General features: G+C 52.3%; 2 protein-coding genes across 2 annotated transcripts in view; both read left to right on the forward strand.

Annotated features, from left to right (window-relative positions):
• The first annotated feature begins 6,920 nt into the window (after positions 1 to 6,920).
• On the forward strand, positions 6,921 to 16,242 carry NAPSA (napsin A aspartic peptidase). Its single transcript, XM_077747493.1, has 9 exons — positions 6,921 to 7,009; positions 9,854 to 9,995; positions 10,086 to 10,209; positions 10,403 to 10,521; positions 10,810 to 11,009; positions 12,620 to 12,742; positions 13,245 to 13,389; positions 15,641 to 15,739; positions 15,938 to 16,242. The coding sequence occupies exons 1-9, from the start codon at positions 6,936 to 6,938 to the stop codon at positions 16,115 to 16,117; spliced, it is 1,206 nt and encodes a 401-aa protein (XP_077603619.1). The 5' UTR covers positions 6,921 to 6,935; the 3' UTR covers positions 16,118 to 16,242.
• A 956-nt stretch (positions 16,243 to 17,198) lies between these two features.
• The window catches only part of KCNC3 (potassium voltage-gated channel subfamily C member 3), a 13,550-nt gene continuing 10,143 nt past the window's right edge, over positions 17,199 to 20,605 (forward strand). Inside the window, 4 exon segments of the mRNA XM_077747137.1 lie at positions 17,199 to 17,241; positions 17,407 to 17,457; positions 19,051 to 19,236; positions 20,303 to 20,601. Of these exon segments, the coding sequence (XP_077603263.1) occupies positions 17,199 to 17,241; positions 17,407 to 17,457; positions 19,051 to 19,236; positions 20,303 to 20,601 (579 nt within the window).

Here is a 20,605-nt window from a genome sequence, read left to right on the forward strand (position 1 = left end):
GTTTACTTACTTACTTAGAGAGAAAGTGTGAGAGGGGGAGGGGTAGAGAGAGAGGAAGAGAGTGCTCGCTTCAGCAGCACATATACTAAAACAGAGAGAGAGAGGAAGAGAGAAAGAGAATCCAGAGCAGGCTCTTCACTGTCAATGCAGAGCCCCATGCACGGCTTGAACTCATGAACCATGATATCATGGCCTGAGCCGAAGTTGGATGCCTAACTGACTGAGCCACCCAGGTGCCCTTTCACTGTGGTTTTAATGGCTAACTTCTATTTCTTTTTATCACAGATAATTTGTAACGTGTAACTCTGCTTTTACTCTTCGGAAGTGAAATCCAAAGATAATATAGCTGAACTGTATCCCCAGCAACAAACTACCATTTACGTCACCTACTACAACACAAAGATGTATAAATAGAAGCTAATAAATAGATCTAATGAAGTGATACCTACTTCAACATAGGGGCACAAGAGACACAATAAGGCAGTCAGATCTTACTTCAAAAGACAGAATTATTGAAAATTTAAAAGCAACAGAGCAGTCTTAACAGAGGAGAGCTGGATCATCAGCTCAAAGGCCTCAGGCAGCATTGCCGTGGGGGACATAATTTTTCCAAAATTCGGCCCAGTGTTAATAAAGTTATCAATAAGACAAGGGAGGAATAATTTTGGCATCTTAAAAAAAAAAAAAACGGCAAGTAGATCAGGATGCCTGGAGCTGAGTGAGGTAGGGGTGGGGACAGGGTGCACAAGAAAGCTGTATGTATATATATATGTATGTATGTATATAGTTATAACACTATATTTTTTGTTTCTTACGTTGGTTCCTTGGGGAAGATGCTCAACAACTGCTTGTTGGGGGCAGGGGCACCTGGCTGGTTCAGTTGGAAGAGCATACAACTGGATCTCAGGGTTGTGAGTTCAAGCCCCAGGTAGGGTGTAGAGATTACTTAAAAATATTTTTTAAAAGGCCTGTTGGATTGCAGTAAATTTTGTTGAATTAAGAGACTGGTTCTTCATGATTACAAAAAAAAGCTCATCAAATGTTGTTAATGTAAAACTGTTGTGTGTAGAGTCAACCATTTTTATGGGACATATGCTAAAGTTTTTAAGACTTTCAGAAAATGTACATTGAAACTGATGTGAAAAAAACGAAACTGTATTATCAGAATTCATGTAAAATGGGCTGATCAGAAATGTTATTCCCTCATACCAAATAGAGGGTAATCACAAGGCTTTAGACTTCCAGGGGAAGGAAGGAAAGGAGGGAGGGAGGAAAAGGAAGGAAGGAAGGAAGGAAGGAAGGGAAGGAAGGGAGGGAGGGAGGGAGGGAGGGAGGGAGAGAGAGAGAGAGAGCGAGGGAGGCTNAACGAACGAAGGAACTAATGAGGTGGGTGAGGACAGAACTGACCTTGGCTGGGAAAACAGGACCACAGCTCCACCGTGTGGCCATCGGGGAATTGCATGCAGGACCTTTCCAAAATCCCTTAACCGGGACAAGAATTAGACTGGACATATGGGTGAGGGGATTCTGAGGGATTGAGACTGAATATTCCAGCAAAACAGATGAGGGGGATGGCACAAAAACAGACACATAGACCAATGGAATGGAAGCGAGAACTCAGAATTGGACCCACAAATGTATGGCCAACTAATCTTGGACAAAGCGGGAAAGAGTATCCAGTGGAAAAAAGACAGCCTCTTTANTGGACCTTGAGGGTGTTATGCTAAGCGAAATAAGTCAGGCAGAGGACAGATACCATATGTTTGCATATATAGATGGATTAGGAGAAACTTAACAGAGGACCATAGGGGAGAAGAAGGGGAAAAATAGTTGGGGAGAGGGAGGGAGGCAAACCATGAGAGACTCTTGAATGCTGAGAACAAACTGAGGGCTGATGGCGGTGGGGGAGAGGGGAAGGGGGTGATGGGCATGAAGGAGGGCACATGTGGGGATGAGCACTGGGTGTTATATGGAAACCAACTTGACAATGAACTATGAAAGAAAAAAAAATATCCTTTAACTTCAAAAAAAAAAAACAGATTAGGGGATGTGGTAAGATTTATTGTAGAGAAACTGACGCTCTGTCTTCTGGGTCAAGGAAATTCCCTAAAGCAATTGTGCTCAAAGTGTTCAAAGTATTTACTGAGCATTTGCTAGATGCCAGGCGCTGTCCCGGGCGCTGGAGATATGGTAGCAAATGAAATAAACCAAAATCCCTGCCCTCGTGGAGATAAGATTATAATGGGGAAACAGGCAGTATCACTGATTCTAAGATGCACGTGGCTTACAACTGATGACATCTTAGAGGTAATTAAATGAGGTAATTAATTAAAAGAGGTTGCGTGCTATGGAAACAAATAGGTCAGGGTAAAGGAGATTGGAAATTGGGGGAGAGGATGGTTGCCATATTGAGTAGGGTGGTCAGGGTAGACTTCACGAAGAAGGTGAAATTTAAGCAAAGATTTAGAGGAGGAGAGGGGCTGATTAGGGTTTTCTGGAGGCAAAACACTTGGACGGAACAGCCTGTGCAAAGGCCCTGAGGCTCTGGGTTTGTCTGAGGAACAGTAAGGAGGCCAATGTGGCTAGACTAAACAATCAGGGAGGATAGAGGAGAGAAGATGTCAGAGAGGGAATGGGGCCAAGTCATAAAGTGCCTTTCAATTCTCGGGTGGGATGCCATCGGTACCCCTGATCCTTTGATCTTACCCTTTTTATCTCTATTGCTTCACCTCTCACGTCCTCCCTTCCTTCCTTAGATTCTGTGGTCCAGTGCAGTCATTTCCTTGCACACATTACATTAACTTCCTTGCTCTTTCTCCCTCAGTCCTACTTGCGTGGCAAAACCCCAACCCTGGTTAAAATGGACTCTGCCTTTTCTGTGCTTGCCCCCAGCCCGCTGAGCTTGCGAGTGGACACACGTCAGCTGTGTGACAGCAAGCCTCCAGGGAACATTCAGAACCAATCTGCAGGTCCTCTGTGGTTCTCTTCTCCGTTCCCTAAGAAAACACGTTCTCGCCTTCTCTCTCACAGCCTCCCGCACCCTGCCCCCTCTTCGTTCTCACTTCTTCTTTGGCTGAAAAAAATAGAAGCCACCAGAAGAAAACTTCCGTATGCTTACCGCAGGGACGCAGTGAGCTCACCTGCAGAGGTACAAGTGAGCTACTGCCCTGCCCATGACCATCGGACAGCATGTAAGAGAAACCCCCCACCCCACCCCCCGCCCAGGTACTGGATCTTTTCTCCTCTCTCTACTCAAAATTTTCCCTCTTGCAATGTTTCCTTCTCTCTCTTGCATCACTATTTGTGCACCCTTGAGCCACTGGTCCTTGAGGGTGTCCTTCACCAAATGCCAGCACACCCTCATGGTGCTGTTGAGTATACTTTCTGAATCCTGGGCGTCTTAGGCTCAGCTCTTGGCCCGAGCTCCCCACCTCTTCTGATCATAACTCCATCCTTGAAGGTCCCTTTCCTCCAGGCTCCACCTAAGGGACTTTCCCGCTACAGCTCTCTGACAGAAACCCAAGTTCAAGAGTTGGAGCCCTGACCATCTTGAAAGCGGATTCTTTAGCTTTAGGGAAGCCTTTGCACGACGGCAGCCTCCGCCGACATCTGTCTGCAACCCCGTGAGCCAGAACCGCATGGCCAAGCTCCTTTCAAACGTCTAACCCAAACACTGTGAAAAATAATAAATGCGTGTTTCCGTTTTAAACCATTTAGTCTGGGGGTGACTTGTTACACAGCATTAGCTAACTAGTACACCCTCCTGAGTCTGCTTCTGTGTCTTTCCAATCCTTGCAAAGGAGGATAGCATTTACAGTGTTATGATACTGTAAACATTGCCCTGTCTTTCCGGCATGCATTTCTATATTTCTTTTTAAATTTTCTTCTGAGGTAAAATTTTCCTAAAGGAAACCTACCTAGGGGCGCCTGAGTGGCTCGGTCAGTTAAGTGTCTGGCTTCGGCGAAGGGCATGATCTCACAGCTCGCGAGTTTGAGCCCCACTTTGGGCTTTCTGCTGTCAGCACAGAGCCCACTTCGGATCCTCTGTCCCCTTCTCCCTCTGTCCCTCCCCAGGGATCGTTCTCTCTCTCTCTCTCTCTCTCTCTCTCTCTCTCAAAATAAATAAATAAACTTTTAAAAAAGTATAAAGTTGGGGCGTCTGGGTGGCTTAGTCGGTTAAGCGTCCGACTTTCGCTTAGGTCATGATCTCGCGGTTCGTGGGTTCGAACCCCGCGTCGGGCTCTGTGCTGACTGCCAGCTCGGAGCCTGGAGCCTGTTTCGGAGTCTGTGTCTCCCTCTCTCTCTCTGACCCTCCCCTGCTCACGCTGTCTCTCTCTCTCTCTCTCTCTCTCTCTCCTAGGGAAAAAAAAAGTATAAAGTAAACCTACCTAGAGTGAAATACAAAATCTTCAATGTACATGTTTACTGATGTAGCCACCCATGGAACTCAGACTGAGACAGGGAACATCGCTAGTGCCCCTCAGGGCTCCCGTGTGCCCCCTCCCATTCAGTACCCTTCCCGAAGGATCACCGCTCTTCCACCTTCTCAGTCGAGATTTGTTTTACCTGCTCTTGAACATAATATGGAGTCATGTGTTTTAGTCTGTTTGGGCTGCAATGATAAACTACCATAGACGGGGCAGCTAGTGACCATAGATACTTACTTCTTGTGGTTCTGGAAGCCCATGATCCGGGCACCGACAGGTTAGCCATCTGGTGGGGGTTCTGCTGCCTCATGAATGGATGGCCATCTTCCCACTGTGTCCACAGGAGGCAGGAGGGGTGAAGCAGCTCTCTGTGGTCCGGTTAATAAGGGCTCCACCTTCCCAAGCAAATCACTTCCCCAAACACCCACCTCCAAATACTATTACACGGGGGGTTTGTTTTCAACACTGAATTTGAAGGAGAACGCAGACATTCAGTCTACAGCACCTAGCAGAAACTTGTGTCCGTGTGTTTTCACTTATCATTATGTCTGCGAGAATTACCCATGTCCTAGGGGCGCCTGGCTGGCTCAGTCGGAAAAGCGCATGACTCTTGATCTCAGGGTTGTAAGTTTGAGCCCCACGTTGGGTGTAGAGATTGCTAAAAAAATAAATAAATAAACTTTATTTTAAAAAATCACCCATATCACTGCATGACTTATCAGTTCATTTCTTTTTATTGCTGAGTAGTGAGCCACTGGATGGATACATTCCACACTACATCTGTTCTCAAGCTGATGGACACACTGGTTGTTTCCAGTTTAGGCTATTATTTATATTTGAGAGAGAGAGAAAGCCAGCATGAGGGGAGAAGGGACAGAGAGAGAGAGGGGGAGACACAGAATCTGAAACAGGCTCCAGGCTCTGAGCTGTCAGCACAGAGCCTGACATGAGGCTAGAACCCACAAATCATGAGACCACGACCTGACCCGAAGCCAGATGCTCAACCGATTGAGCCACTCAGGCGCCCCTGTAGCATTGTTTTAATATTAGAAAAGGGGAGGGGTGCCTGGTGGCTCAGTGGGTTGAGCGTCAGAGTCTTGATCTCAGCTCAGGTCACAATCTCACAGTTTCTGAGTTTGAGCCCCAAGTAGGCTCTGTGCTGACAGTGCAGAGCCTGCTTGGGAGTCTCTTTCCCTCTTTCCCTGCCCCTCCTCCACAAGCATGTTCTCTCTCTCTCTCTCTCAAAATGAAAAGCTGATATTGAGAGGTAAATCTAAGCTGGAAAACCAAAGACATCAAATAGTTTCTCAGGAATGTTTGCAGCTCCATGATCAGAGGGTTTGTTTAAAAATGCAGATTCTAGGGGTGCCTGGGTGGCTTAGTCGGTTAAGCGTCCGACTTTCGCTTAGGTCATGATCTCGCGGTTCGTGGGTTCAAGCCCCGCGTCGGGCTCTGTGCTGACTGCCAGCTCAGAGCCTGGAGCCTGTTTCAGTCTGTGACTCCCTCTCTCTCTGACCCTCCCCTGCTCACGCTGTCTCTCTCTCTCTCTCCTAGAAAGAAATAAAACATAAAAAAAAAATTAAAAATTAAAAAAAAAATGCAGATTCTATGGGCGCCTGGGTGGCTTAGTCGGTTAAGCGTCCGACTTTCGCTTAGGTCATGATCTCGCGGTTCGTGGGTTCAAGCCCCGCGTCGGGCTCTGTGCTGACTGCCAGCTCAGAGCCTGGAGCCTGTTTCAGAGTCTGTCACTCCCTCTCTCTCTGACCCTCCCCTGCTCACTCTGTCTCTCTCTCTCTCTCCTAGAAATAAATAAAACTTTAAAAAAATGCAGATTCTTGGGCCCAATCTCAGGCCTTTGGAATCAGAATCTCTGAGAGTGGTGCCCAGGAATCTGCATTTAACTAGACTTCCTGATGTCCATCTAATATTTGAGAAACCTAGTCAATGGAAACAAGAGGCAGGACGGGACACAGAGAGACACTGTCAATTATTTTTATGTTCTATCGAGGGTCACGGGGCCATGGGCTATTTTTATTGGTGTGTGTGTTTCAGCATTTTCAAATAAGCCCGTAGGAGCCGGGGTCCCAGTTACTACGGGCTGGAGCTCCTGCCACCCTCTCCCCCTCCCCCAGATCCTTCAACACCCGCCCATCCTTTCGCTTGCCCAAGAAAACCCTTGTGGTTAATGAGTCTCAGAAAAGTGAAGTGAAAGTTGTAAATAAAAGCGACAGCAGCTACAGTATGAGAGGCGCGGTGGGGGCCGCCGGAGAGGGTCCTATCCCCCCACTGAAATCGCAGTGAGGTGACCAGTGACACAAGCTGACATTTCTGGTGACCCTACAAAAATACTCCACGCGTCCCTCCACCGGCTTCCCGCTCCTGTCCCCCCCTCCCCACAGACAGACACGACGTCCCGGTCACCCCCACCTCTGAAACTGGAGGTGGGTGGTGAACAGGGCGGAGTCTCTGGGAGAGAAAACCGATGGGTGTACAGCCGGGTCCCCAGAGATGTCTCCGCTGCCGCCGCTGCTGTGGTTGGTGCTGCTGCTGACTGCAGAGCCTGCCGGGGCCTCGCTGATCCGGTACTGGGGACCCCTCGCACCCCAAACCTGGGATGGACTCTCCCCCTTCTGACCTTCAAAATGGGGCCCCCAAGTTCTCGGACTCCCCAACCTGACACCCCAGGACCCATGACTTCTATCTCTTGGGTCCCAGATCTCCAAACTGGGCTCTCACGACCGCCGGGTGGGGGGCTTCTACTCTGATGTGTCCTAAGAGAGCAGCCCTTTCAGGTCCTCCCACCCCGAGACCCTCAACTGGGGGCCCCTCCTTCCCTCCCCTCTCCAGGCACGTTTGTGGGAGATCCCACGCTGAGCTCTGATGTTCTCTGTACTGGGGTCTCCAGACACGTGACTCCCCGCACCCCCAGCCCAACAGACCCTGGAGACTCAGAACTGTGACTCCCGCAGCCTCGCATCTCCCAAACTGTTTAGGTCTCAAGAAGTTCAGGTTGGGGGGCCCCAGGGACCCCTCACTCACCTAGCCTGTGGTGCCCCCCACCCCAATCTCTTACTTCTCCTCTCTTCTCCCACCCCCTGGAACTGGCCGGAGGCGGGGGCGAGGAAGGTCCCCTTCCAGGAAACATTTTCCCCACTTGACGTTCTTGATCCTCTCAAAGATTAAGTCGGGGCAGGGGGTGGAGGTGGCGGCAAAGAAGTAAACGAGGGGGCAGGGCTCCAAGGAGTGACCTCAGGCAGGTACAAAAATATCCCTGCACATGATGTTCGCCAACCTGCTTCTTGAACCTAATAGATCACGGCCATTTCCCAAGCCAGCACAAAGGGCAATGATTCTCTTAAGAGCTGTTTCAGGGTCAACAGCAACCACAGGACCCAGGAACTTGTCAGAAACACAAATCTCCAGGCTCCGTCTCAGACCTAGTCAATTAGAAACTACAGGTTCTGAACGTCAGCGCTGTCGGGAGTTGGCAAACTCTCAGCTAAGGGCCGAATTCAACCTGCTGCCTGGTTTCTGTGAACGGAGTTTAAGGAAAGCCAGCCGTGTTGTCTAGGGCTGATTTTGTGCCATATTGACAGAGGCGAACAGTTGCAACAGAGGCAGATGGCAGGCAAAGTCTTTACCAGAAAACTTCAAGTTTGAGAACCTCTGGCTTAGAGAGCTACCTTCTCCTTTTTAGTGGTTGAGTGGATTTTGTTCTGCGCATGTTCCGTAGCAGAGCTACGTAGCAGATGTTGAACATCTAACATTAAAAGATGTTATTTGTTTAGAAGCTGTTTGTACTTCTTTTGCAAATTACCTGTTTATGTCCTTTGCTTCTTATCCTGGCAAATGTCAAGAACTGTAATGTTAGCTTGCCACTGTTTCATCGCTGCTTGTAAAAGACACAAGATTCCCAGGTCAGAGACAAGGACAGGTTATTACTCCTGGCAACAGTAGAGCCAGAGTATCAGTCTTCTGAGCCCCAGTTCCCACAGGGTGAGATGAAGAGAGCTGGCTGAGATCTGCAGATGCAGTGAGGTGCATTACAGGACAGGACCCCTAAGTTTAGGGAACCTGAACCTTCTATAATGGATCATAAACCTGCTTGCTCTTTGGTCCAGAGGGAGACAGTGTTTCTCTCCCAAGGCTGTTCACTAAATGAAATCCTTGACAAAGGCATTCAGTCCCTCTGCAGATTTGTGAGAGAACCATGGGGAATGGTCTTCCAACACTGGGTTGTTTTTCTTATTCTTATTTGTTCGTAAAAGCTCTTTGCATATTAGGTATATTAACTCTTTGACATACAACTTGTAATTATTTCCCTTAGATTAAAAAAAAAACGTTTTAAACAGCTTTGTATGTTGGGGAAGGGAGTACAAAAGTTTAAAATTTTAGAGTCACATTCATCAATATTCTCCCCCAATGATTTCTGGCCTTGGAATCGTGATTTGAAAAATCTTACTCTTCCCAGAGTTATGTAAACATTTTACTTCTCTCTAGTGCTCTTATATTTCACATTAGATCTTTGATTTTCTGGAATGTATTTTTTAATGTTCATTTTTTTGAGTGGGGGAGAGAGAATGAATGGGGGAGAGGCAGAGAGAGGGAGACACAGAATCCAAAGCAGGCTCCAGGCTCTGAGCTGTTAGCACAGAGCCCGACGTGGGGCTCAAACTCACAAACCATGAGATCATGACCTGAGCCAAAGTCAGATGCTTAACTGAGCCACCCAGGTGCCCCAACAAATGTATTTTGGTGTAAAGAGTGAACTTGGGATTTGGCGCTTACACTCTCTCCCCAATCCGAAGTGAGGAAAATAGTCTCCAACATCACAAAGTGAAGCATGCGAGTGTTTTTTGCAAAGGCTAGTTTTATGTTAGGCTCTTTAAAAGCCTTTGTGAATGACAACTTCCTGAGGATGGCTTATTTTACGGTTTTTTTTTTTTTAATGTTTTATTTATTTCTGAGAGAGAGAGAGAGAAAGACATAGCCCGAGCAGGGAGAGTCAGAGAGAGAGGGAAACACAGAATCTGAAACAGGCTCCAGGCTTGGAGCTGTCAGCACAGAGCCTGATGCAGGGCTCGAACGCACAAACCGCGAGATCATGACCTGAGTGGAAGTCGGACACTTAACCAACTGAGCCACCCAGGCGCCCCTATTTTATGTTCTTTGAAATGTCTCTTATTGAAAGACTTTGGGGAAGGTCTGTTTGGTGTTGGTTGGTTCACTCTTGTAGAATCTTTGGGGAAATTTGTCAGGTGTTTGGTTGGGCTTCCTGGAAGGTTGTTATTGTAGGGTTACTGATAATGACTGTTATTATAGGGTCACTGAGACATTTCCTTTATCATTAGGCCCTGTTTGGGAAATTCCTTATGGAGGCTCTCCAGGAAGAGTCGTTTCCTAAGTGTCAGTACCCTTCCCCACAGGATCCCTCTCCGCCGAGTGCATATTGAACACAGGACCCTGAACCCACTGAGGGGATGGGGGAAGCCAGCAGCGACCCCCGGTTTGGGGGCCCCATCTCCTGGAGACAAGCCTGCCTTTGTACCTCTCTCTAACTACATGAATGTGAGTCACAGCCCCAGGGAGTCTTCCCCCCACCCTCCCCACTTAAGAAGTCAAGCTCTTCATTCACTCTCTCTCCTGTTTTGCCCTCAGGCCCAGTATTATGGGGAAATTGGACTGGGAACGCCCCCACAAAACTTCTCTGTCGTCTTTGACACCGGCTCCTCCAATCTCTGGGTCCCGTCCATAAGATGCCACTTCTTCAGCCTGCCCTGCTGTGAGCTTTCATGGGGGAGAATGAGACCGAACGGGGGTGATGGCAGAAGTGAGGGCCGAGCCTTGGCTTCCCAAGGAGTTTTGAGGCGCTGTTCTCTTCTGACATGCCTTCACAGGTCACAAGTTCACAAAGGCAGGAGGCCACTGGGGGGACTCCCCTCCCCCAGTGACCCCTCCCTGATCTTCTGACCTAGGGTTCCACCACCGTTTCAACCACAAAGCTTCCACCTCCTTCCGGCCCAACGGGACCAAGTTTGCCATTGAATATGGAACGGGGAAGCTAGCTGGCATCCTGAGTGAGGACAAGCTCACTGTGCGTGACCCTGGAAGGCTCGAGCCTGGGAGAACCCCAATGTCTAAGAGGATCTGGCTTAGGGGGATGACTTAGGAGGCGGGGCTTCCTGGGGAAATGGATGAAGGGGGTAGGGTTTCCTGGTTAGAGGGATGGGCTTCCTAAGTGGGGAAGGACACCTTCCTAGGCAGTTGGGGCTGTTTTCAGATATCTCCATACATGGGATTCATGCCTTGGTTTGGAAGATCTCAGGGTTATGTAGGTTATGTCCTTCATGAAGTAACCTGCCCCATTTGAATCTATCCCTAGATTGGAGGAATTACGAATGCATCAGTGATTTTTGGAGAGGCTCTGTGGGAGCCCAGCCTGGTCTTCACTTTTGCCCACTTCGATGGGATACTGGGCCTTGCTTTCCCTGTTCTGGCCGTGGGAGGAGTTCGGCCCCCACTCGATGTACTGGTGGGCCAGGGGCTGCTGGATAAGCCTGTCTTCTCCTTCTACCTCAACAGGTAATGGGGGAGGGTCTACCTTCCTATGAGTCCTGGCCCCAAGAAAGATGTTCTGTCTGCTTTCAGGAAGTCACCTACCCAATAAAGGAAGTCTCATCCTCCACTCAGGACGTCACCTACCCAATATAAGTCACACGTGTTCAAAAGTCCCACTCACCAAGCAACCTTAAGACCTCAACCAAACACTCACTGTCACTTCAAATGGTTCATGTTTCAAACCCAAACCAGGAAGCTCCATGCCTTGCCTACTCAACTTAGGAATTCCCTCTTCACCATATACTAAAGCCCAAATTCCATTTGAGAATACATTCCAGAAGTCAGAAGTTACCCATTTTAACCTAAAAAGTCCCACCTACCTCTTAAGGAAGCTCAACCTCATGCTCAGAAAGCTCCGCCCACCATCAAGAAAGTCCCCACCTTCCCTCTGGAGGCTCATCCCCCTCTCCCAGGCAGAACATCCTATGCCCATTCAGGTACCCTGATGTCCAACCCACTGGGGAAGCTGCACCTACCTCTGGATAGGTCCTCTCCTTTCACACCTCCAGGAATCCCTGCCCTTCTTCTGTCACTCTCAGCCAAATCAGGAAGTCTACCACCTCTGATCTGTGAGACCTACAATTTAGAAAGTCTCACCATGAGCCCAGGAAGCCACCCCACTCCTGCCCAAGTCACCCTTGCCAGAGCCAATTCGCAAACCCCAGTGCGCCGTTTAAATTCCACCCCAAGTGGCTCAGTTGGTTCAGAGTCCAATTCTTGATTTCAGCTCAGGTCACGGTCTTCTGCTGGGGGTGGAGCCTGCTTAAGGTTCTCTCTCCCTCTCTCTCTGCCCCTTCCCTGCTCACCCCTGCACATGTGCTCTCTCTTCCAATAAATAATAAATTCCACCCCAAAAGTTCTACCTTCCACAGTCAAATCAAGAAGTCCTGGGGGTGTCTGGGTGGCTTAGTCGTTATCTGACTTTGGCTCAGGTCATGATCTCATGGTCCGTGTATTTGAGCCCCGCATCTGATGAACTTGGGCCCCCGCTTCAGGGAAAAAGTAGGGGCCCTGGTTCGGGTGAGCCCCGCTTCCCTTCTTTCTCTCTTTCTTTCTCTCTCTCTGCCCCTTGCTCATTTGTGCCCTCTCTCTCAAAAAATAAAAAAAAAATAATAAAACAATAAAGAAAAGAAGTCCTGTCCCCACTTCAGGAGCCCCCAGGACCCTAAAATCCTGACCTTCACCAAGAAAAGTCCCATTTCTCTTCCCTTTTTGCTTTGCTTCCAGTCCTGGCATCTAGACCTGCCTGCATCCCGCTACCCCACCCACACTGGCCATCTCCTGTTGGCAGGAATTCCCTCCTTTCTTCTTTTGTTGTTTATTTATTTTTGAGAGAGAGAGAGCGAGCGAGCGAGCGATGGCATACACTTGTGCATGCGCGTGCAAGTGGGGGAGGGACAGAGAGAAAGGGAGACAGAAAATCCCAAACAGGCTCTGCACTGTCAGCACAGAGCCTGACAGAAGTCAAACCCATGAACCATGAGAAATCTCAACTGACTGAGCCACCCAGGAGCCCAGAAACTCCCTTGACCCTGCCGAGCTACCAGGACACTGACAGCACTTTGCCTCTGCAGGGATCCTGGAGCAGCCAATGGAGGAGAGCTGGTCCTGGGGGGCTCCGATCCGGCTCACTATATCCCACCCCTCACCTTTGTGCCGGTCACAGTCCCTGCCTACTGGCAGATCCACATGGAGCGGTGAGAGACCTGGCCTCCTAGGACTGCGAGGAATGGGCTAGAGACCAATCTCTATTGTCCTGGGAAGAGGGGGCTGGGGGCCTGGGCTCCTGGGCCTGAGGGAGGAGGGGGCTGGGGGCCTGGACTCCTGGGCCTGAGGGAGGAGGGGCTGGGGGCCCAGACTCCTGGGTCTGAGGGAGGAGGGGCTGGGGGACAGGACTCCTGGGTCTGAGGGAGGAGGGGCCGGGGGCCTGGACTCCTGGGTCTGAGGGAGGAGGGGCTGGGGGACAGGACTCCTGGGTCTGAGGGAGGAGGGGCCGGGGGCCTGGACTCCTGGGTCTGAGGGAGGAGGGGCTGGGGGACAGGACTCCTGGGTCTGAGGGAGGAGGGGCCGGGGGCCCGGACCCCTGGGCCTGAGGGAGGAGGGGCTGGAGGCCCGGACTCCCGGGTCTGAGGGAGGAGGGGCTGGGGGCTTGGACTCCTAGGGCGCTGGCTCCAACATCTACCCTTTGCCGCCTGCCAGTGTGAAGGTGGGCACAGGCCTGACTCTTTGTGCCCAGGGCTGTGCCGCCATCCTGGACACGGGCACATCCCTCATCACAGGACCCACTGAAGAGATCCAGGCCCTGAATAAAGCCATTGGAGGAATCCCCTTGCTGGTGGGGGAGGTGAGGACCTAGTGCCTGCTGGGGCTTTAATGGCAAACACTGGGCCCGATGCTTGGGGCCCGAGGGTGGGATTAGGTGGTAAGAGGTATCCCAAGGCAGAAGGCACTGGGCATCACGAGTGACAGGCTGTGGCATCTGCTGCATGGCTCTGGAGACGGTGGTGCAGATTTATTCAGGACTGGATGGGAGTGAGGAGCCTAGAGAAACTGGGGACGTCTGGGGGAAGTGTGGAGGAAGCTGGAAATATATTTCGGGGCCATCAGCCCTCAGACAGTAATCAGAGCCTTGGAGGAGGGGAGCTGCCTCTGGGAGAGAGAGGGTCTCAGGAGCAGCCCTGGGGAACATCCACACAGAGCAGAAGTGACGACTGGGCAGGAGCGCAGCGGGCAGGAGGGGGGTGCCTGGAGACTGGGGAGGCTCACTGGGTTTGCAGAGGAAGTTTCAGGCACAGAGGGAGGCACGGTGAACAGACCACGTGCTCACCTACTTCACATCAAGGGGCCCTTCACTTTCTGGGTGGGGGAAATAGAAATTTCTGCGACCCGTAGTCAAATGCCTAGGATGTGGGCTTGTAATGAGCCAAGGGGACCAGGTGGATCATAGTGGTCACCGGCATGGGTCGTCCGGGCCCAGCTCTGCTACTTCCTAGCTGTGGTGTCTCAGACAAGCTCCTTAATATTCCTTCGCCTCAGTTTTCTAACTTCTAAACCAGGGTTGCTAATACTCGTGTTTTAGGTACGTTGTCAGGATTGACTCCATGAGCCTACATAGGTTCTGAGCTGATGCTGTGATCGTACACTCGAAACCAACCCTGTTCTCACTATTCCTTATGTTCCCAGTGACGTAATGACTACTGGTTTTGAAGGAAGATAGCCTTCCTGGCAGTTAGTTGTTACAGTAGCCTGATACTGTGTTCTTGGGTGCTTGGGGGGTGGTGGACTTCGGGGTAAATTGGAGAACAGATGTCCCAACAATCTAAAAAGGGCAGCTCTCAGGACGCTTGGGTGGCTGCCAATGAAGCTTCCGACTTTGGCTCAGGTCATGATCAGGAGCTCGAGTCCGCATCGGGTGAGCTCGAGCCCCACTTCGAGGTGAACCAGCCTCTCTCTCTCTCTCCCTCTCTGTCCCTAGTGGGATTCTGTCTCCTTCTCCCTCCACCCTTGCTCACTTGCGCCCCCTCTCTCTCAAAACATAAAAATAAGCATAAAAAAAATAAAAAGCGCAGCTCTCAGCCGCTCAACCCCAGCCAAGTATTTCCATGTAGGGAAAGTCAGATCTCCCGGTTTGTTGGAGAAAGCTGAAAACCATTATTTGAAAGCTCCTGATTTGAGCTATAGGCCACTGCTCATACAAAGGAAACGAGCCGACCGAAAAAGAATGATTAGACATTTAGAGTTATGAAGCCAATTCGGGTAGACCCTGAAAAGAAGGAACAAGGAGGAAGCGAGGAGGGGGGGCGACCAAAACCTTATAAAACAAAGTCCCTTGCCTACAGTTCTGGGTAGTCACCTTCGAATGCCCTCTCTCTTTAAAGAGAGTTTGCATACTATTTTTTAAAGTTGGGGCGCCTGGGTGGCTTAGTCGGTTAAGCGTCCGACTTTCGCTTAGGTNCATTATAAAGTTTATTTATTTTGAGAAAGAGAGAATGCACGTGCTCGCAAGCTGGGGAAGAGCAGAGAGAGAGGGAGAGACAGAACCCCAAGCAGGCTCTGTGCCGCCAGCGCAGAGCCCGATGCGGGGCTGGAACCCATGATCCATGAGATCATGACCCGAGCTGAAACCAAGAGTCGGATGCTTAACTGTCTGAGCCACCCAGCACCACCAGATTATTCTTAACTTTCTAGTCTTTGAGTATTACTATCCACTACACCTTCTGTACACTGCGGCACAGATTAAGTAACCAACTTGTCTAAGCACAGCAGCAGACTCCCAAGAATACCACCCGTACCACCGTGGTGTACAGCTGGTAACTAATTTTTAAAACATTTTAGACACCGTGTAAGACAACTTAAATACACCCTGTGGTCTCAACGTGCCTCGGGGCCAGTAGTTTCTGATCTACAAGCAGATGGAGTAAAAGAGAGTTTGATCAAATGGGAGCCTAAAGGAAGTGGCAACAATTAGCTTAGGGGCGAGGGAAGCGCCCGTTAAGGCGAGAGAAGGCAGCAGAACTTGACCACACAAGACCCTGACGACCTATCTTAAGCAGAGCGGGAATCCCTCAACGCCACTTGTTCCTCTTCTCCCTCAGTATCTCATCCAGTGCGAGACAATCCCCACGCTGCCCCCCGTCTCCTTCCTCCTTGGTGGAGTCTGGTTTAACCTCACGGCCCAGGACTACGTCGTCCAGGTAGGTGACCGTCACAACGCAGTGACGCTGGAAGATGGGACTTCAGAGGATGGAGCTGGCAATGAGACATCACTGGGACGGAGTAGGGGCCACAGAGACATTTCTGGGGCCAGGGGTAGTGGGCGGGGCAAAGCTCTGGCTCCCAGGGAAGGGGCGGGTTCGGGGCGCGCGACAGTGGCCTGTTTTGTCGCCTTGCAGATCGCTCGGGATGGTTTCCGCCTCTGCTTGTCTGGCTTCCAGGCACTGGACATGCCTCCGCCTGCAGGGCCCCTCTGGATTCTCGGCGACGTCTTCTTGCGCACCTACGTAGCCGTCTTCGACCGCGGGAACCTGACGAGCGGCGCCCGAGTGGGGCTGGCCCGCGCTCGTTCTCCGTAAGCGGCACCACGAAGGGGTGGGCCCGCGCAGGCGCAGTTCTCCGGTTGACGCCTCGGTTAGGCGCATGCGCACCGAGTGGTAGTCGAGGCCCAGGTATTCAGTAAAAAATCCATTCTTACCATTGACTCCACCTGAGTCACTTTTTTTTTTTTTTTTAAAGAGCGTGATTTTTGGAGAGAAAGGTTAGTGTCCAGCTCTCTGAGTTGAGGAAGAAAGGAAGGAGAAATGTATCACTCCTTTTCTTCAGGGGAGGGCTCACGCCGGCGCGGAGGCCTTGTACTACGAATCCCAGGAAGCCCTTCGCCTACGCTGCCTATAGACAAAGGCGCCGGGTGCCGCGAAGCCTCATGGACCTTGTATTCCAGGCCGTGTTCTCGGCTTGCCGGGGGCGGACGCAGCCACAACATGCGTGGGAGGCGACAGGTCGCGACGGCAGCGACAGGTGGCAGTGGGGGGTGGTGCCTGAATCGTAAAGGGCTTTCCAACCCTTGTTATAAGGGGAGGGGACACGATTCCCGCAGACTTCATTTCCTGTTCTTCCTTTCTCCCCTTGGGATTCCGAGACCCCTGGGTCCGCCATAAAGGCGGGGCTTGAAGCCCCCGGGTTGGGGAGAGCTGTGCTGTCCCTCCTCCCGCGATGATGTCATTCCCCCCCTCCGCAGCCTCTTGCTGCCCTGAGCTGCCGGGGCTGGGTCACCCCTCCCCCAACGCCAGCCCCGGATTCCCCCATCCCCGCCCCGCCTCGACTTGGGGTGAGTACGGGGGAGGGGGAGAAGGCACAGGGTCCGGGGGCGGTAAGACGACCCAAATCCCAGTTTTGGAGGCGAGAGACCTGGGAGATGGGGACTCAGTTTTACAGCGGAGAAATTCTTCCTTAATACCGAGCTTTGGGGGCCAAGGTTCTTGGAGGGCCTGGGGGACCAAGGATCGTAGGCGGAGAGTCTCCATATTTTCAGCTTCAGTGTTCGAGAGACCCTCTTTCCTGGATTTAGAACTGATGGGAGTGGGAGCGGAGGAACGAGGCTGAGGTCCTAGAAGCCGGAAAGCGGGAGACCTTTTCCCAATTCCAGGGCCTTGGAGAATGGGGGAGGGGCAGTTCGGAGGGGGCGCCAAGGATGACAGAGGTGGGAGTTTGGAGCTTTCAGGAATTCTGTGCCTGGCGAACCAGGAAAAGGATAGATTGGGAAGGAGGAGGGGTGGGAAAGGTCTGAGGAGGACAGACATTGGTCTACACCCTCTTGCTATCCATCGCCCCAAATCAAGTCCGCTTCCCCCTCGTCCTTTTGCAGGGTGTTCCATAACCGGCGCCTACATTAGGCCTCCAGAAGCCTACCCCATGGGTATAGACTCCAGGCTCACAAATCCCCCACATATCCTGGTGGGGCCTGGGGAGGGCCATGAGGGAGTGATGGCATTCAGTTTTCTCTGGGCCTGATGGAGTCTGGACTATACAGTTACTCCCTGCCCCAGGGCCTCCTCCCCTCTCCCATGGTCTCTAATCTGGAGTCTCCTCCCATATCGTCCCCTGTGGCAACCCCCTCCCCCGTAGTCCCCACCTTCTCCCACACCTTCTGACCTCCGCAAAAATGCTGATTTGGTAACTGGATCCCGTGTCTGGCTGCTGTCAAAAGCAGAAGAGAAAAGTAGATTTGGGGGGAGGGGAGAGGATATAGGGAGCATGGCTGATTTCTGTGTCCTTACCCTAGCCCCTACCCCCACCCCTAGTGCCTACCCAACCCCTCCTCCAGCCACCACCCCCCACTCCCGACTTGCTCAGAAACCTCACTCAATCCAAGCCTCAACCGAAGCCCAGTCTCTCACCTCAGGATTCACTGCTTCTGCCTGGGGATACACCAGAATTCAGGGCAGAGAAGATTAGGAAGCTCTGATGTCTTTGCCTTCCTGGGTCCCATCGAGGGCTTGAGTACTGCCCAGCGATGCTGGATTAAGGATACTGAATCGGTGGCCGTGGGGGAGCACAGGGTCTGGGGGGGTGAAGAAAATACCTCCTTGGTCTGCAGGACAGGCTCCACTTCTGCAACTCTCTCCGCAGTGACGCAGCCTCGGGTCCTGGCCAGGATGGGGGTTAGAGGGGGTGATGGAGGGACAGAGACCAAAGGACAGCGGGACAAAGTCCCAAAGAGGTGGGGACAGAGCCCAGAAGGGGGTGAAAGAGACACGGGGAGCAGGGATAGAGAGCCGCATAGGGGGACAGAGAAAGAGAAAGGGTAGAAAGAGAAAAGGCACTTACAGAGAAGGGAAAGAGAGGGAGGAGAGGAAAGACACCATCAGAGAGGTTGTCAGAGAACAAGAGCAAGGGGGACAGAGATGCAGATGAATGGTCAGACATGGGGGTGGGGGTGTACAGACAGAGAGGGGAGTGAAGGGCAGAGACACAAAGAAGAGGGACAGAGACCCAGGGAGAGGGCAAGGGGGACAGCGACCCAGAGAGGTGGCAGGCTGGAGGTGGGGGTGAGGACAGAGACACAAAGATGAGGGACAGAGACCGGGAGGGGGCAGAGGCCCAGAGAGAGGGGCAAATCTCCGAGAAAAAGGTACAGAGACCAGCAGAAAGAGACTGGGGGTGGGGGGACGGAGACACAGTTGGGGGAGAGGAGACCGAACCTTAGGGAGAAGGGAGCAGACTCGGAAGGAGGGGGACAGACTCAGAGAACAATGGGACAGAAACCCAGAGGAAGGGGAGAGACTTAGAAAAGAGGGCCCAGAGTCTCAGCGGGACAAGGGCACACACGAGGGGACAAATACTCAGAGAAAGGGGATAGAAAGACATCGAGAGACACAGAAACGGGAACGAGGGCGGGTGGGTAGGCGATACGAACCAGCCGCCGCACCTGCAGAGGGAGGCGGTGGGCCAGGGACAGTGCCGCGGGACAAAGCCCGCATCCCCTGACCCGCCCCCTTCCCTCCCGCAGGCACCGCCTCCTCCCGCCGCAGCCCCGGCAGCAGCTGCTGCCCCCGCCCCAGCGCCTGCCCCCAGCCACTCGGCGTCTGGCCAGCCAAGGGGGCGGGGCCGGACACGCCCCCGCTAGCCCCGCCCCAACTCTCCATCTCTCGGCTCCCGCCAGGACTCTCGGACACCTCGCCCCGCTCCGTTTCTCGTGGGCCCCGCTTATTTCCTCGGTCTAGCCTGTTCCCCGGCGCTTAAGTTTCTCCCCTCCGCCACCCTTAAGGCTCTCTCTTCACCTGTACTCATCCATCCCTTGGTTCTCCAGTCTGCAGTCCGCTGTTGTCTAGACTTGGTTCCTTTTACATCACCAGTTGGAAGTTCTTGCACCGCCCTCTAAAGCCCTGCTGACCCTTACGCCTCTCTCTCAGGTTCTCTAAGCCAAGACTCCCCTTTCCAGGTCCATTCTTCCATCCAGCCCAGTAGTTTTGTACTCTGCAGGTCTCACCTTTCCCGTAGCGTCCCCACATCCGTTCTCTACTCTCTTAGCCCTCCCCCACCCCCGCCTAGCCTGGTTGCTTTCAAGCTTCTTAGAACTCCAGTCTCTTCCCCTAGTCTCCCCAGTACTTCCCACAGCCCATTCAAGACGTTTTCTACCATTTGTAGACCCCATCCACTTTCCTCAGTCCCGTCCATCTATCCTGACACTCCTTTCCCCAGCCCAGGCCTCTCTGAACAGGCCACGCTTGCGACCCCGGCTCGACCCTTCCCTCACTTCGTTCCCTTTCTTAGTCCTAGGCAACGCTCTCAGGTTTCCAGTCCTCCCTTATATCTACTCCTTCTCAGTAGGTCTCAGTCCCTATTCCTCCTTTCGGTCCAGCCTAGTGCCATTTCGCGCGGAAGTACTGTCTATTCTTCATTTCCAGTTCCCGCCCCTCGTTCAGTCTCGCCCCCTCACTCTCCAGCCCAATTAGGACTTTTTCTAACTTTCTTAGGCCCTGCCTCTTCTTAAGATCCGCCCTGCCCAGACAAAGCAAAGTTAGGGGTCCAACCCGGCTGTCTCCATCTGCCCCGCCCCACAGGCTCCTGCTTGCGGCTCTAATTTAGATCCTTTCTCTGTCCAATCAGGACCGTCTCCCCGATGCCAGTCTGAAGTCTTTAAGTAGTTTGGACTTGTCCACTTCCTCTGCTCCGCCCCGTTTCTTTTCTCAGTTCAATCAGATCTCCTTCTCATATCTAGTCCCACCCCCTCGGTTAGCTGCCCGTCCCGCCCCCTTAACACCTCGCCCGGACCGNCTCGACGCTGCGCACCCTGCCGGGGACGCGGCTGGCCGGCCTGACGGAGCCGGAGGCGGCGGCGCGCTTCGACTACGATCCCGGCACCGACGAGTTCTTCTTTGACCGGCACCCGGGAGTCTTCGCCTACGTGCTCAACTACTACCGCACAGGCAAGCTGCACTGTCCGGCCGACGTGTGCGGGCCTCTTTTCGAGGAGGAGCTAGGCTTCTGGGGCATCGACGAGACCGACGTGGAGGCCTGCTGCTGGATGACCTACCGGCAGCACCGCGACGCTGAGGAAGCGG

Source organism: Crocuta crocuta, unplaced genomic scaffold, assembly GCF_008692635.1.
Source record: "Crocuta crocuta isolate KB4526 unplaced genomic scaffold, BGI_CrCroc_1.0 scaffold334, whole genome shotgun sequence".
NCBI lineage: Eukaryota > Metazoa > Chordata > Mammalia > Carnivora > Hyaenidae > Crocuta > Crocuta crocuta.